Source organism: Gastrolobium bilobum, unplaced genomic scaffold (genome assembly GCF_033153095.1).
Source record: "Gastrolobium bilobum isolate Gb01-03AN ecotype WA unplaced genomic scaffold, APGP_CSIRO_Gbil_v1 utg7896, whole genome shotgun sequence".
Lineage (NCBI taxonomy): Eukaryota > Viridiplantae > Streptophyta > Magnoliopsida > Fabales > Fabaceae > Gastrolobium > Gastrolobium bilobum.
Window position 1 is genome coordinate 126097 of NW_026895151.1, and position 15862 is coordinate 141958.

At 41.5% G+C, this 15862-nt stretch overlaps 1 protein-coding gene across 1 annotated transcript in view; it reads right to left on the reverse strand.

Moving 5' to 3' along the window:
• Positions 1-13537, reverse strand: part of LOC133295973 (uncharacterized) — a 34333-nt gene extending 20796 nt beyond the window's left edge. The window contains exons 1-4 of the mRNA XM_061494919.1: positions 13419-13537; positions 2118-2188; positions 1911-2012; positions 1730-1819 (exon numbers count right to left, since the gene is read on the reverse strand). Coding sequence (XP_061350903.1) covers positions 1730-1819; positions 1911-2012; positions 2118-2188; positions 13419-13437 — 282 coding nt within the window. The 5' untranslated portion in view covers positions 13438-13537. The remainder of the gene's footprint in view (positions 1-1729; positions 1820-1910; positions 2013-2117; positions 2189-13418) is intronic.
• Between the last annotated feature and the right edge of the window lie 2325 nt (positions 13538-15862).

Genomic DNA, 15862 nt, shown 5'->3' on the forward strand with positions numbered 1-15862 from the left:
TTGTCAAGTTTTGTGAAGGATTGGGTAACGATGGATACCACAAAAACGAGGTTAAGCCTGTTACGAAAGTAAAATTGTAAAGATGCACACCTAAGGAGGCTAGTTGAGAGTGGAAAGATGAGATTCTCCGGTTACATCCCGAGTTACGGGGTCGTTAGGATGTTAATTTTGCGGACAAAATTCTAAAAGGTAGGGTGATTATAACACCTCACAATTCTAAATTATATATATATTAAAATATTAAATGAGGATTAAAGGGAAGGATTAGTGAAAATCTTGAAAATTAGGCCAAAATACAAAGAAAGGGCAAAACGGTAATTAGCCAACACGCAACCCTAGGAAGATAAAAATTTGAGAGCAATTGGTTGAGTGGATTTTCTGCAGTAATTCGTGGAGTGAGGGATGTTTGGAGCTGTTTTGGGGTTGGTTGGCAGTTTTGCTTGTCCAACTTCAAACGGCGATATCCGGAGCAAACGAGATCGAAATGACTCGTGTGATGGTTCATTGGAAAGGTATTTAAGTAAGAAAAAAAGATAGCTAAAGAGGAAGGACTGGTTTTGTGCGGTGTGTCCGCAGAAAAATAATAACCGAACCATGTTCGGATGAGTAGAAAACGTAAAATCGAGAAATTAGCTAAGTGGGTTTATGGGAACCCCTTAGTGTCTTGTATTGAGTAAAATAAGGTATAAAAATAGTTTAAACAAGTATTCCGCAAGAGTTTACAATTATGGTCACAGCTATTAATTATTACGCTTTTTATTGTTTTAAATACTCGCGTAATAACGGAAAAAGTTTATTCGCATTTTTATAAATGAATTGTTGTGATTGTAACTGCACTTAATATCATAATTAATGTTAACAATACCGGTGTACAACGGGCTGTTACACTCCAACAATGAACAGATCAGCTCATGGGGTCCAATGGTGGAAGTTTCGGCCAGAAAGGTTTTCAGCAACAGCAAATAACAGAGCAACGGTGGCTGGAATGATGAGAGAAACCAGAAACCGGAGTCGAAACATGGCTTCCGGGAGGATTTACACGTAATAGATTTGCCTCTTGTCACGCTCTAAATATCATGTTAAATAATGAATTCCATGTGTCTAAACTACACAGGTTTGATTTTATAACCCAAAAGGGAGTAACATACAACAAACCTAAACAGATATTTACATAGAATGAACCTAGTCAATAAATGTGTCTCTATACAGTGAATGAATCTAGACATGGTTCTTAACGTGCACACACATATTAGACTTCTATTTCAAATAAGAATCTAAATTCAAGATAAGCACAACGAAGTGTTGACAATCTCTTTCTTAGCCATTAACTATCTCTTATCATTTCTGCTATATCAATGAATATGAGTCATGGACAACCTATTTCACACATTGAATTATATTGCCTCACTCAAAATGGATTAAAAATATTAATTTGAAAGTTGAAACAAGTGACAACAATTATTTTAAAATACTAAAATTAATTTGTGACCAAAAGGTCTTGGGTCCAAATCCAAAAACTAGTCTCTTTGCAAAACAAATACAAGGGTCAGGCTACCTATAAGGATTTTCTCACCCCTACCCTCACTAGCCTAGGTTTCAAGAGGAGGAGTTGTTTCATTTAGAAAGTTATTTTACAACATTATCTTAAATTAATATGTATGTTAAATTACATCCTTATTATTTACATTAATATTTTTACCCAGAGTAAAAGAAAATTAGGATCTCTTACATCATCTGAAATAAGTTGGCTTAACTCATTATGCTCATCCAGCTTCAAGTCCAGACCTTCCAGCCTCTTGGTTAGATGCCTTTTTGTTGACTGCAAATTAAATAAACAGAATTTTTCACCAAAACCCAAAGTGGAAAGATGTTCAAATAGTTAGAAAGTGATGCCAGCACAAGCTACTTACCACCAATGTTTCATGTACATTCTCTAATTGCTTTGATACAGTGGCAGCAGCATTAGCCATATTTCGCTTGGTCACAAACATTACATCAGAAAGTGACCATCCCTGCAAGATAAAGGAAAGAATATGTGCTAATCACAATCATTGCATCATATTCTGGTTCTACTCAAATGCATTTGTTAAGAAAAAGTGATTAGGTTATAGTCTTACCTTCCACCACATGTAACAATATCCCATAGCTCCTATTGCAGCGGCAGGTAGTAAGTAAGAAGCAAAACTCCCTATGCCCAAATGTTAACATCAACATATTTAATATAGTTAACAAGACATTCTTATAGATAAAGAAAAATATTACATTTCAAATAATAAATCTCTTAACACTTGGAAACAAAATTTTCATGATCTGACAAACTGACCATACCAGGCCAGAAGATATACATATGAATACATCTTCAAATGTCATCTATGAAATGAAAATGTGAAAAAGAAGCAAATTGCTCTCGACGGGACCAAGAGGTTTGGATTGTTGTTAATGACATAGGAATCAGTCAACCAAATTTTACTCAAAATAGTGAGTGCTATTAAGAATTTATAAATCTGAATTTTTAAGGGAACTTTCTGAAAAGAAAACATACATTTCAGTGATAGATCAAGTGGCATCGTCAAGAAAAGAAAACCTTAAAGCTGCGAAACAAGCTAGAAAACTGATGAACTAGTTAATTAGCGTTTATTACACATGCATAACCAGAAAAGGATTAACCACAAAATCATTTACTCACTAGAATGACACCCAATGACAGTAAACATAGACCGAGTCTTTAAAATAAGTATTTAACAAAATTTTCAAGTCCATTGTATGATTACCACATTTACATTGATGCTTACAAAGAGGAAGCGTTCATAAAAAATTTCATATAAAAGAATTGTTTGTATATCAATTAACAGATTTAGCACAGTAAAGCAGTAGGCGTAGATAAAATGCAATGTCACTTTCTTTTCCCATAAAAACTAAGGGGGTGTTTGGTAGGGGGAATTTTTTGAGATTCCCGGGAAAGTGATAGTGGTAATCCTATTTACCCGTGTTTGGTATAAGGTTTCTGAAAAATTTTCCAGGAATTTGATTTTTCCAGGATTTTGTTTTGTGTACAATTTTTCTTCCAAAATGCCATCTAAAAATACCAAAGGGGTGGTATTCTTGGAATCACAGATATTGGCAAAATTTTACATTTTTTTGGGGACAAAATCCTGGTAATATTTTAGCCTACCAAATAACTTTTTGGTAACATTACTGGAAAAGTGACTTTCCCATCATATTCCTGAGAATCATGATTTCCGGGCACAAAAAAAATTATCTTCTACCAAACGTTCCCTAACAGTCAAATTCTGATAGGATATTTTATCAAAAGCTCAAATTTGACGCACAGAAATAGAGTATTCTTTCCCTTATCATCCTTCACTTGTCAATTTGTTTCGTAGTGGGATTTTGGGTCCAAGCCCATTATAGCCAAGCCTTTTATCATTTAAAAATAGGTCAAATCATACCCATAATTTAGCCTACACCAAGCTAATAAGTCAGGCCATGTTTCAAATATTTTACATAGGTCCTATTTAGGTTAAACCTAGCCTATTTTTCTTTTCTTTTTTGTAGATTAGTCTAGCCCATGTACACTCCTACTTATCAATACAAACTTGAAGTTCAACATTTTCCTCAAGGTGGAAATTGGTGATCCCCCCTGCATGAGAATTCCTGCTGTTCACCTTCCCAAAGTACTTCTCCCCCCTTCCATTGTAATAATCTGATGGACCACTAGAGCCTTTCCCTCGTAAATATTCAAGGAAGAGAATTAAAGGTGTTGCAACCCAACAACAAGAAATAGTCCAGAGAAATGAAATTGAGTTGACAAGTGGAACAAGTCAGAATGCTGCTCAAATTGTCCAAGGAGGAATTGGGCCCAAGCCCAAGTAACCATCACCAAGAGGCAGAAACGGGGATCCAAAAGATGAATAAGAAAATGAAGTTAGTTATGCAATATGGAGAATTGGACAGCTGGCAGATGCTGAATGGAGAAGGGGTAATTGGAGATGGAGAGCAACGTGATCGTGGTTAGTTATATTGGAGAGAGAGACAACGAAAAGGAGGATGGAAAATCATTCAACAAATTGGGAGAAAGGGGGTAGTGCATTCTCTGCAAACGGGTTTGTGTTGTAGAGGGTGGTTGGAGTATGAGCGTATGAATAATAGTAGCAGTAAAGTAAAGAGTCTGTAATTCGTCATTTCTTTGTATCTGTTGTTTCATTTGGAGTCTGTAATTACAGTGCCTTGCTGGTCTGTGATCTGAGGAGTCTTTGGATTATTGTGCTTAATTTCTTGTTAATGTGTCTCCCTTCTATAGTACGAGGGTAAGAGTCTGTTTGATTCACGCTTGACTGAATGTGTGATGCTGTTAGTTTCTTTTGATTATGAATATAATAGTGACATCTAGGTATTTCAGAGATTGAAAGTTCCTTTTAAATTCCAGATTCTTCTGTTATTCATTTAGCCAATTATTACAGCACTAACAGTGAGGCCCAGGTACCAACAATTTGGTATCAAAGCTCCATTGATTCTGAAAAAAAAAAAAAACGAAGAAAGAAAGAAGTATATGGTACTAACGAGGATGGAAGCAAGACTAGAAGAGTTGGAGAGAGGGAGAGCTAGGGAGAATGAGCGGTTGATTGGACTCGAGGAGTCCATTCGTCAATTAAGCACGACGGTAATGGAACTCGTACATGGGGTTAATGTATTGAGGACGGAAGACCGTGGTTCGAGAGACGGAAGTGGAAACAGGGATAGAAATGTAAACGGAGAGGGAAATGTAGGTGAAAGTGAAAGGGAGAGAAGCAATCGTATAAGGGATGAAGAGCGTGTAAGAAGGGTTGAAGTACCTTATTTTAATGGTGATGATCCTTATGGATGGCTTTATCGTGTTGAACGTTATTTCCGGATTAATCGAATTCCGGTGGAAGAGCATGTTGAGACAGCTGCGATTTGTTTAGAGGGGAGGGCCCTCAATTGGTTCCAATGGTGGGTAAACAGGAACCCACACGTTAACTGGAACGATTTCAGATTGGCAGTGTTGGAGCGTTTCCATACATCGTCCTCAGGGAATCCATATGAGGCTTTAATGAGTCTTCGTCAAGAGGGGACAGTTGCAGAGTACCGTGAACAGTTTGAATTGTTGTCGGCACCACTGAGACATGCAGAAGAAGAGATGATCAGAGCTGCATTTCTTAATGGATTGCGTGAAGATATTAGGGTGGAAATGAGGTTGTACGATCTGAATGAATTGGGAAGGATGATGACGTTGGCACAAAGGGTAGAAGAGAAAGAGAAGGTGAGGGAGAAATGGGGTACGACCGTGAAAGGGAGCAATAGCAACCCTGGGCATGGACATGGGCTGTATCAACGGCCTGCTTTGACAAATAGGGCCTTAAATAATTCTGAACAAAGGCCCAATAACAACCATGGGGCTGGACGAGGTGGGCTGAGAATAAATGGGTCACGAACTTCAACACCATTAGTTGGCCAACAAAAAAACGTTGGGTCAGGGAATAGAGAAGGGAGCACTAGAGAAGGAGGGGGAGGAAGAGAAAACCCTAACTCTAATTTTGGGAACCATGGCTCTAACTATAGAAGACTATCACCCGAAGAATGGCTGGAGAAAAGACGAAAGAATTTGTGTTTCAGGTGCAACGCACCATACACCTTCGATCACGTGTGTCAAAACGCGAGCATGAATGTGATGTTGCTAGGAATTGGAGACACACCTCCAGGAGAAGCCGAGACCGTGACGTTGTGCGAAGGGGACGGCGGAGAAGAAGAAGGAAGTTTGTCTAAGCATTCATAGCCTGGTTGGGTTGACATCGAGCCACTCTTTAAAGTTGTGGGGAGACATACAAGGCCGAAGAGTCACCGTATTGATCGACACCGGAGCTTCACACAATTTCCTCGCTTGGCAAGTGGCCGAGGAGATGAATCTGGCGGCTGAGGAAGCAGGGTTGTACTCAGTGGAGATGGGAGATGGGTATAAAACCCAAAGTCAAGGAACATGCAAGGGGCTACTACTTTCCTTACCAGGTTTGCCCGTAGTTCAAGATTTTTTTTTATTCAATCTGGGAGGGGTGGATGTGATATTGGGGTATTCGTAGTTGGAAGGGCTTGGAGAAATTCAAGCGAATTTTCGTCAGTCATTGCTAAGAATATCGTGGAAGGGGAAGACTGTAGAAATAACGGGGGACCCACAATTATCCAAAACACGCGTCTCTTATAAAGGACTGGGTAATGCCGTGAGGAAGGGAGCTGAGAGTTATTATGTGGAGCTGAAACTAATGGTACAGGGGGAAGAAGAAGAGGAGTGGGTGTCACCAGGAGTCCAGGGAGTAGTGGAGGAATTCATTGAAGTTTTTAAGGTGCCCACAGGCATGCCTCCAGAGCGTTCTTGTGATCATAAAATCCTATTAAAGGCAGGGGCAGAAATCCCAAACATTTGACCCTATCATTATCCTCATTATCAGAAAGAGAAGATAGAGAAGTTTGTAGGGGAGATGTTAGCTTCAGGGTGGATTAGGCCAAGCACTAGTCCTTACTCAAGCCCCCTGATTCTAGTAAAAAAAAAAGATGGAAGTTGGAGGTTCTGTGTAGATTTTAGGGCTCTCAACAAGGGAATGGTACCTGATAAATTCCCTCTACCGGTTATTGATGAATTGCTTGACGAATTAGAGGGAGCAAGGTTGTTCTCTAAGCTGGATTTGAAGTCCGGGTATCATCAAATTCGAATGAGGCCAGAAGATGTAGAGAAGACAGCCTCCAGGACACATGAGGGCCACTACGAGTACCTTGTGATGCCGTTCGGGTTGCGCAACGTGCCTTCCACATTTCAATCTTTAATGAACGAGGTATTTAGACCTTTCCTTCGGAAATTTGTATTGGTATTCTTTGATGATATACTAATTTACAGTAAAGATGAAAGTACACATGTGGGCCATCTACGGCAAGTGATGGAAGTGTTACAAAAAAATCAATTGTGTGCCAACAGAAAAAAATGCAGTTTTGCAAAACAAAAATTGGAGTATTTGGGCCATATCATTTCGGGCAGTGGATTGAATGCAGACCCGAGGAAGGTAGAGGCAGTCCAAAATTGGCCCGTTCCAAAAAATCTGAAGGGCTTACGTGGATTCTTGGGGCTAACCGGGTACTACCGAAGATTTGTAAAAAACTATGGTCATGTTGCTCGTCCCTTGACACAATTACTAAAAAAAGACAGTTTTATATGGGGGAACAGTGCTCAGGCTGCGTTTGAAGAGTTAAAAAAAGCCATGCTGCAATTACCAGAGCTTGCCATGCTGGATTTTCTGATATCTTCATTGTTGAGACAGATGCTTCTGGAGTAGGAATGGGGGCTGTGTTAATGCATAAACATAGACCCATAGCTTATTTGAGCCAAGCTTTTGCTGAGCAGGCTAAGGCATTGTCAGTATATGAGAGGGAACTGAAAACAATTGTTTTTGCAGTTCAAAAGTGGAGGCATTATCTCTTGGGTCGCCATTTCATCATCCGTACCGATCAAAGGAGCTTAAAATATTTGACGGAGCAGAGATTGATTGTTGAAGGTCAGCAAAGGTGGGTAACTAAGCTGCTGGGTTATGACTTTGAAGTGCAGTACAAGCCTGGCAGTGAAAACAAAGCTGCAGATGCATTATCAAGGGTGATGGACTGCCGTGAAATTTCTATTGTATCCAGTCCAGACTTGCAGAAATTGGCAGAGGAGGTTCTAGCAGATCCGATGACCAAGTCAATTCTGGTTGAGGTTATGCAGGATGTTAATTCTCATCCAGGTTATAAAGTGTCAAAAGGGTGCTTGTGGTTTCATGAAAAATTAGTAATTCCTTCTTCTTCTCAACAGATCCCTATCATATTAAGGGAATTTCATGATTCTCCTTGGGATGGGCATTCGGGTGAGCTGAGAACGTACCAAAGGTTGGCAGCAATATTTTGGTGGAAAGGTATGCGCAGGGATGTAGCAGAATATGCGAAAGCTTGTGGGGTGTGCCAACAGCAAAAGTACCAAGGTTTACAACCCGCAGGTTTGCTGCAGCCTCTACCAGTCCCAAAACAGGTGTGGGAGGACCTTTCGATGGATTTTATTGGTGGGCTGCCTAAGTCTGGAGGAATGGATACTATAATGGTGGTTGTAGATCGCTTATCGCAATATGCCCACTTTATTACATTAGTTCACCCGTATACAGCAGAACAGGTTGCTGCCTTGTTCATCAAAGAAATTGTGCGGTTGCATGGTTTCCCAAGATCAATAGCGTCGGATAGGGATCGTGTATTTGTTAGTAAATTTTGGGGAGAACTATTCAAAGCATCGGGTACACATTTGAAATTCAACTCAGCTTACCACCCACAAACCGATGGGCAAACCGAGGTGGTAAATCGCACTCTAGAGACGTATCTGCATTGTTTCATTAATGGGCACCCGAAAGGATGGGTGAAATGGATCCCATGGGCTGAGTTTTGGCTCAGTACTTCATATAACCGCTCTACGCAAATGACTCCTTTTAAAATAGTCTATGAAAGAGACCCACCCGCTGTGATAAAATTAAATCAGGGAGGAATTACCGTTGATACACTAGACAAGTGGTTTGAAGCTCGGGATGCAACTTTGGAAGATATGAAGAAGAATCTTTGTATGACCCAGGAAAGAATAAAGCATCAGTTTAATAAGGGAAGAAGGGAGGTTGATTATGCAGTAGGGGACTGGGTATACTTGAAAATGCAACCTTATAAGCACCGTTCCCTTGCAAAGTTTCTGAACCAGAAACTAAATCCGAGATTTTATGGCCCATTTGAGATAATCAGGAAAATTGGACCAGTTGCATATCAACTCTTGTTGCCAGGGGACTCTAAGTTACATTCTGTTTTTCATATATCCCAATTAAAAAAAGCAGTCCATCCAGATGTGCCAATCCTAGAGTTACCCAAAGGACTTACTGAGCGGTTAGAATTACAAGTTAAGCCAAAGGAAATCTTGTCAGCCAGGAGGCTCATAAATGGCAAGTTAGGGGTGCTAGTCAGGTGGGCAGACCTACCAAGCTGTGAAGATTCATGGGAGGATTTAGACAACTTACAAGCCAATTTTCCTTCTTTCTACCTTGGGGACAAGGTATTTGTAAAAGGGGGGGGGGGGGTATTGATGGACCACTAGAGCCTTTCCCTCGTAAATATTCAAGGAAGAGAATTAAAGGTGCTGCAACCCAACAACAAGAAATAGTCCAGAGAAATGAAATTGAGTTGACAAGTGGGACAAGTCAGAATGCTGCTCAAATTGTCCAAAAGGAGGAATTGGGCCCAAGCCCAAGTAACCATCACCAAGAGGCAGAAACGGGGATCCAAAAGATGAATAATAAAATGAAGTTAGTTATGCAATATGGAGAATTGGACAGCTGGCAGATGCTGAATGGAGAAGGGGTAATTGGAGATGGAGAGTAACGTGATCGTGGTTAGTTATATTGGAGAGAGAGACAACGAAAAAGAGGATGGAAAATCATTCAACAAATTGGGAGAAAGGGGGTAGTGCATTCTCTGCAAACAGGTTTGTGTTGTAGAGGGTGGTTGGAGTATGAGCGTATGAATAATAGTAGCAGTAAAGTAAAGAGTCTGTAATTCGTCATTTCTTTGTATCTGTTGTTTCATTTGGAGTCTGTAATTACAGTGCCTTGCTGGTCTGTGATCTGAGGAGTCTTTGGATTATTGTTCTTTGTTTCTTGTTAATGTGTCTCCCTTCTATAGTATGAGGGTAAGAGTCTGTTTGATTCACACTTGACTGAATGTGTGATGTTGTTAGTTTCTTTTGATTATGAATATAATAGTGACATCGAGGTATTTCAGAGATTGAAAGTTCCTTTTAAATTCCAGATTCTTCTGTTATTCATTTAGCCAATTATTACAGCACTAACAGTGAGGCCCAGGTACCAACATAATCCCATTGTCCTCATTCATTTGTTGAATTGTATCCCTCCTAATTTTTTTATGGGCACTTATGCATAGGACCAAATGGTTAACCACACTGAAAATATCTACCTTCTGCCTTTCTTCTGATATATTATTCATATGGTAGCTGTCTAGCACCTGTTTTGTGGTGAGCACATTGGCACTGGATTTGGTTATAGTATGTGTTGGAGCTCTATTCACCCCTACACAGTCTTGTCTGCAAAATTGATTGGGCCAATGGCATTCCAGAATTGGCCCATTGATGACAGCCCTTGACTCAGGTTGGTTAGGCCCGGGGGGCAGCCCCCAATGGATCTCAGTCAAGACATTTGCATTATGATGAAAAATCAACATCAGAGCATGATCCTAAAATCCTAAGAAAGTTCAAGAACATGCACCTCTACCTCCATGTCTTTGGCCAAATTAATAGCCTTTGTGACCTCTGTGTGATCGTATATTCGCATCCTACACTTAACTTTAGTCATTTATCATATAGGTTATTTAACCTTTCATACATGCTACCCAAATTCCTTCCCCCAAATTTGTGCATCATCAACCCATCCCAGGTTAAGTCCGATGTCTTCCTCGTCAAGAATTAAAACCCACCATGCTGACAAATTGTACCTTCATCATAATTGAATCTGAAATATATTGTATATTCAAGTGTGTAAGTGTGTACAAGGAGGCTCTCTATTTATAGAGACTAAAAAGACCTAATGGGCCAAGCCCACAATCTAAACTATTCTAATAATAATAAAATAATATTATTTCTAACACTCCCCCTCAAGCTGGTGCGTATATATCAAAAGCTCCCAGCTTGTTACAAATATGATCTATTCGGGGACCTCTAAGAGCTTTAGTGAATACATCCGCAAGTTGATCAATGGAATTGACAAATGCTGTCTCGATCTCCCTTGACTGGATCTTTTCTCTAACAAAATGACAGTCAATTTCTATATGCTTGGTCCTCTCATGAAAGACTAGGTTAGAGGGTATATGCAAAGCGGCTTGGTTGTCACAAATGAGCTTCATAGGCCTTTGTTCACAGAGATGGAGTTCCTTCAGCAATTGTCTCAGCCAGATGAGCTCACAGGTTGCATTTGCCATTGCCCGATATTCTGCCTCCGCACTGGATCTGGCGACCACAGTTTGCTTCTTACTCTTCCAAGAGATCAAATTTCCTCCGAAAAGAACACAATACCCTGAGGTGGATCGTCTATCTGAAGGAGAACATGCCCAGTCAGCATCTGAATAACTAGAGATCTCTGAACTCCCTTTATTTGTATATAATAAACCTCTTCCTGGCGCCTTTTTAATATATCGGAGAATTCTAATAACTGCATCCCAATGGGAGTCACAGGGAGAATCAAGAAATTGACTTGCAACACTCACTGCGAAGGAGATATCTGGCCTTGTCACAGTAAGATAATTCAATTTTCCAACTAGTCGGCGGTAGCGACTAGGATCTGGCAGTGGCTCCCCCTGTCCTGGTAATAACTTAACATTGGGGTCCATAGGTGTATCAATGGGTTTACAGCCTAACATTCCAGTCTCATCTAGGATATCCAGTGCATACTTCCTCTTACAGATGGAAATGCCCCGCCTAGACTGTGCAACTTCGATCCCCAAGAAATATCGAAGTCTGCCAAGATCTTTGGTTTGAAATTGATTGAATAAATGCTCTTTCAACTTATCAATCCCGATCTGATCACTGCCTGTAATGATAATGTCATCAACATAGACCAGGAGTTAAACGCACTGGCCAGAAGAGCTATGCCGGTAAAAGACAGAATGATCGGCTTTGCTTCTGATTAAGCCAAAGGATTCAACAACTGAACTAAAGCGGCTAAACCAGGCCCGAGGAGATTGCTTCAGGCCATATAAAGATTTCCGAAGTTTACATATCATTCCAGAATTCTCCCCCTGAGCAACAAAACCTGGTGGTTGCTCCATATAAACTTCTTCCTGCAAGTCACCATGTAGAAAAGCATTCTTAATATCAAGTTGGAGAAGAGGCCAGTGATGAATGGCGGCAAGGGCAAGAAACAGGCGAACAGAAGCCATCTTAGCAACAGGAGAAAAGGTATCCCCATAATCAAGACCAAAGATCTGTGTGTATCCCTTGGCCACTAAGCGAGCTTTAAGGCGATCAACAGTGCCATCAGGACCAACTTTAACTGTGAACACCCATCGACAACCAACAACAGACTTCCCGGGAGGAGCACGAACAAGATCCCAAGTGCCATTAGAGTGAAGTGCCTGCATTTCATCAAGCATCGCCTGGCGCCACCCTGGATGAGATAGTGCTTCACCTGTGGCTTTAGGGATGGAAACAGAAGAGAGACTAGAAACAAAAGTAAAATGTTGTGAAGAAAGTCTGTCATAACTCAAGAAAGAATAAAGGGGATGAGGATTTCGAGTGGATCGAATACCTTTCCGAAGGGCAATGGGAGGAGTCTCTGATGGAGGATCCGGAGGAGAAGAGCCGACGGGAAAAGGCGATGAGTCATCAAGAGGCAAAGTCGGAGGAGGTGCAGGCTGACGACGCTGGTATGTGAGGAGAGGACGATCTGCAGGTATGGAGGTAATTGGTTGCTCCTCTGGAATAGGGGCACCTGCAGCTGGTAAAGACAAGTCAAGAAAAGGAACAGGAAGGACCTGATCAACTTGTGACACTGGAGACGGAGTAGAGTGAAAAGGCTGCTGATCAAGGAAAGTGACATCAGCAGAAACGATATAACGCTTGAGATCAGGTGAATAGAAACGATACCCTTTTTGAAAACGGGTATACCCAAGGAAAATACATTTGAAGGCCTTGTATGTCAACTTGTCTTTACCTGGAGTAAGATCATGAACAAAACAAGTACAGCCAAAAATATGTAAAGGCAGAGGATAAGAAGGTGCTCCGGAAAACAAAATACTGTGGGGAACATCATTATTTAGCACAGAAGAGGGCATGCGGTTGATAAGGAAACATGAGGTGATAATAGCATCTGCCCAAAAACGAAGTGGGACGTTCATATGAATGAGAAGAGTACGTGCAGTTTCAACTAGATGTCTATTTTTACGTTCAGCGACTCCATTTTGTTGTGGAGTGTGGGGACAAGTAGTCTGGTGTATCGTCCCATGTGTATCCAAAAATTTAGAAAATTCAAGAGACACATACTCTTTTGCATTATTACTGCGCAAGATTTGAATAGAAGCACCAAATTGAGTTTTTATTTCTGCACAAAACTTTTGATAAATTGAAAATAACTCAGAACGATTTTTCATTAAATAAACCCAAGTGCAACGGGAGAAATCATCAATAAAGGTTACAAAATACTGAAAACCCAAAACTGACATAGTCCGACTCGGACCCCAAATATCAGAATGAACAATAGAAAAGGGAGCAGCAGCTCTTTTATTGACTCTACTAGCAAAGGAAGAACGAGTATGCTTTCCCTGCTGACAAGACTGACAATTCAAAGACTTAAGACCTGACAAAAAAGGAACCATATGCTGAAGCTTCGAGAGACTTGGATGACCCAGACGGCTATGGAGAAGCTCAGGAGACTCTGTGAGAGAGCATGCAACTGGAGCAGAGGGTGCATGCAGATAGTAGAGACCTCGTGACTCACCGCCCGCTCCAATCGTCTTCCCCGTACTCGGATCCTGCATAGAAAAAGACTGTTTAGAAAAGGTGATAGAGCAAGAAAGAGAATGGGTCAATTGACTAACAGAAATTAAATTAAAAGGAATGCCAGGGATGTAATAAACAGAGGTTAAAGTCAATAAGGGAGTTGGTTTGGCTTGCCCAATGCCACGAGCAGGAGCCTTGGTGCCATCAGCAAGAGTAACAGAGGGAAGATTATTAGAAAAGGTAAGGGAAGTAAAAAGATCCTTATTACCACAAAGATGATCAGTAGCACCTGAGTCTATTATCCAGGGTCCAAGAGACGATTGAGAAAAACAAGCAACAAGATTACCAGTATCTGGAGCAGGTGGCTGAGAAGAACTCTTCTGGAGAAGGGCCTTATAGTCTGCAGCGGAAATAGTCACTGATCCGGTAGAGGGCGGCACAACATCTGTTTGAGCAAAGTTCATATGTGGTGGCTTCAAGTGAGGGTACTTTCTATAACAACGTTCTTCGATGTGGCCCAGATATTGGCAATAATTACACCGAGGCCTTTGTCCTCGGCCACCCTGTCCATACGACATCGTCTGTCCGCGCCCGCCTGGGCCATATGAAGTCATGGGCCCGCGACCGCCTTGTCCGCGGCCACGACCACGACCGCGTCCACCATTGTTCCAATTACCACGAGAGACTAAAGCAGCAGAATCAGACAAGAGCGCAGTAGAGTCAGTAGCTGTGACGTGTGCGGGAGCCACCTTATCTTGAAGATTCAGAAGGCGCTGAAAGGTCTGGGATATGCTGGGAATCGCAGTACTGGTTAGAATGTTCTCACGAACACTTTCTAATCCGTCAGGGAGACCAGAGAGAGTCACAACCGTAAAGAGACGCTCCACTTGCGTCCTGTACACTGTAGCATCCGCAGCATGAGGTAACATAGCCAAAAATTCCTGCATCAAAGAACGAATCTTACCAACATAAACTTCCATACGAGCTTCGGGTGATTTGCGCAAATCCATCATCTGGGAGACAATGGAATAAAGTTGTTGAATATCATTGGTGTAGAGGTTTTTGGCTTCCGTCCACACATCATAGCAGGTCTCAAAAGGAATGAAAATATTGAGAAGAGATGAATCAATGGATTGCCAAAGAATACTGAGGAGCTGAGCATCAACTTTCTCCCATTCAGTCATCTGATCTTGGGAAATATCAGTCTTCTTAGTGGTGAGATGTTTGTCATGGCCTTGACCGGTAAACCAGATCTTAACGGAGGTAGACCAGGTCTTGTAAGTGGCAGATCCGGTCAATTTCAGAGTTGTGATAGATGGAATAGCACTTGAAATGATGCCGGAAGAATGTTTACTGGTTCCTTCCATCAGGAACAGCGATCAGACAACCAAAAAACTGTAAAAATTACGCGAAAAAGGAACAAAGTAGCGACTTTTGCACTAGAAACCCTCGAACGGAAGAGACCCACAACGATCGGTCACTGGATCTGGAAGGAGGAGGCAGAGGCGAGCCTGTCTGCCTTGGTTTGGTCGGAAAAGGTGGCCGGAACAGTGCACACGCGCCGGAGAGAGGTGGCGCGTGAGGCCCACGCGCAGACAGCTGTGGTGGCGCGTGGAGGCGCGTGCGGCGGCCGTTTGGGACGGGTCTTGGACAGAAATGGTCGCCGGCGTGAGGGGATCCTGATCGCGTGGTTTCTCGCCGGAAAGGTGGCCGGAACAGTGATGAACAGTGACGGAACAGTGTTTCTTGCGATGTGAGCAGTGTTTTCTGGTCAAATAATGAAGGAGGATGACGATCTGAGATCGAAAAAGGGTCTAACAATGTTCGGAGGGTTGAAAAAGGTTGCCGGTATGATGCACGGCGGTAAAAAGGTTTGCCGGTATGATGCACGGCAGTACAACGAAAGGAAAAAAATATATATGCGGAAGCAGAGCCCTCAGATCGAGAGCTCTGATACCAAATTGAATCTGAAATATATTGTATATTCAAGTGTGTAAGTCTGTACAAGGAGGCTCTCTATTTATAGAGACTAAAAAGACCTAATGGGATGACCGAATGGGCCAAACCCACAATCTAGACTATTCTAGACTATTCTAATAATAATAAAATAATATTATTTCTAACAATCATCAACTTTCTTTGTTGCACCTACAAGAACTTCTCCACCTAAGCAATTCACCCCATTGGGTTACAGTTTTCTCCTTTGTCAGTCATGAACTTGACATATCGTGAAAGGTTTGGTCATCATCTTCCTCCTCAAGAATAATGCCCTATCTCTTCATCCACCTATCCAGCAAATTT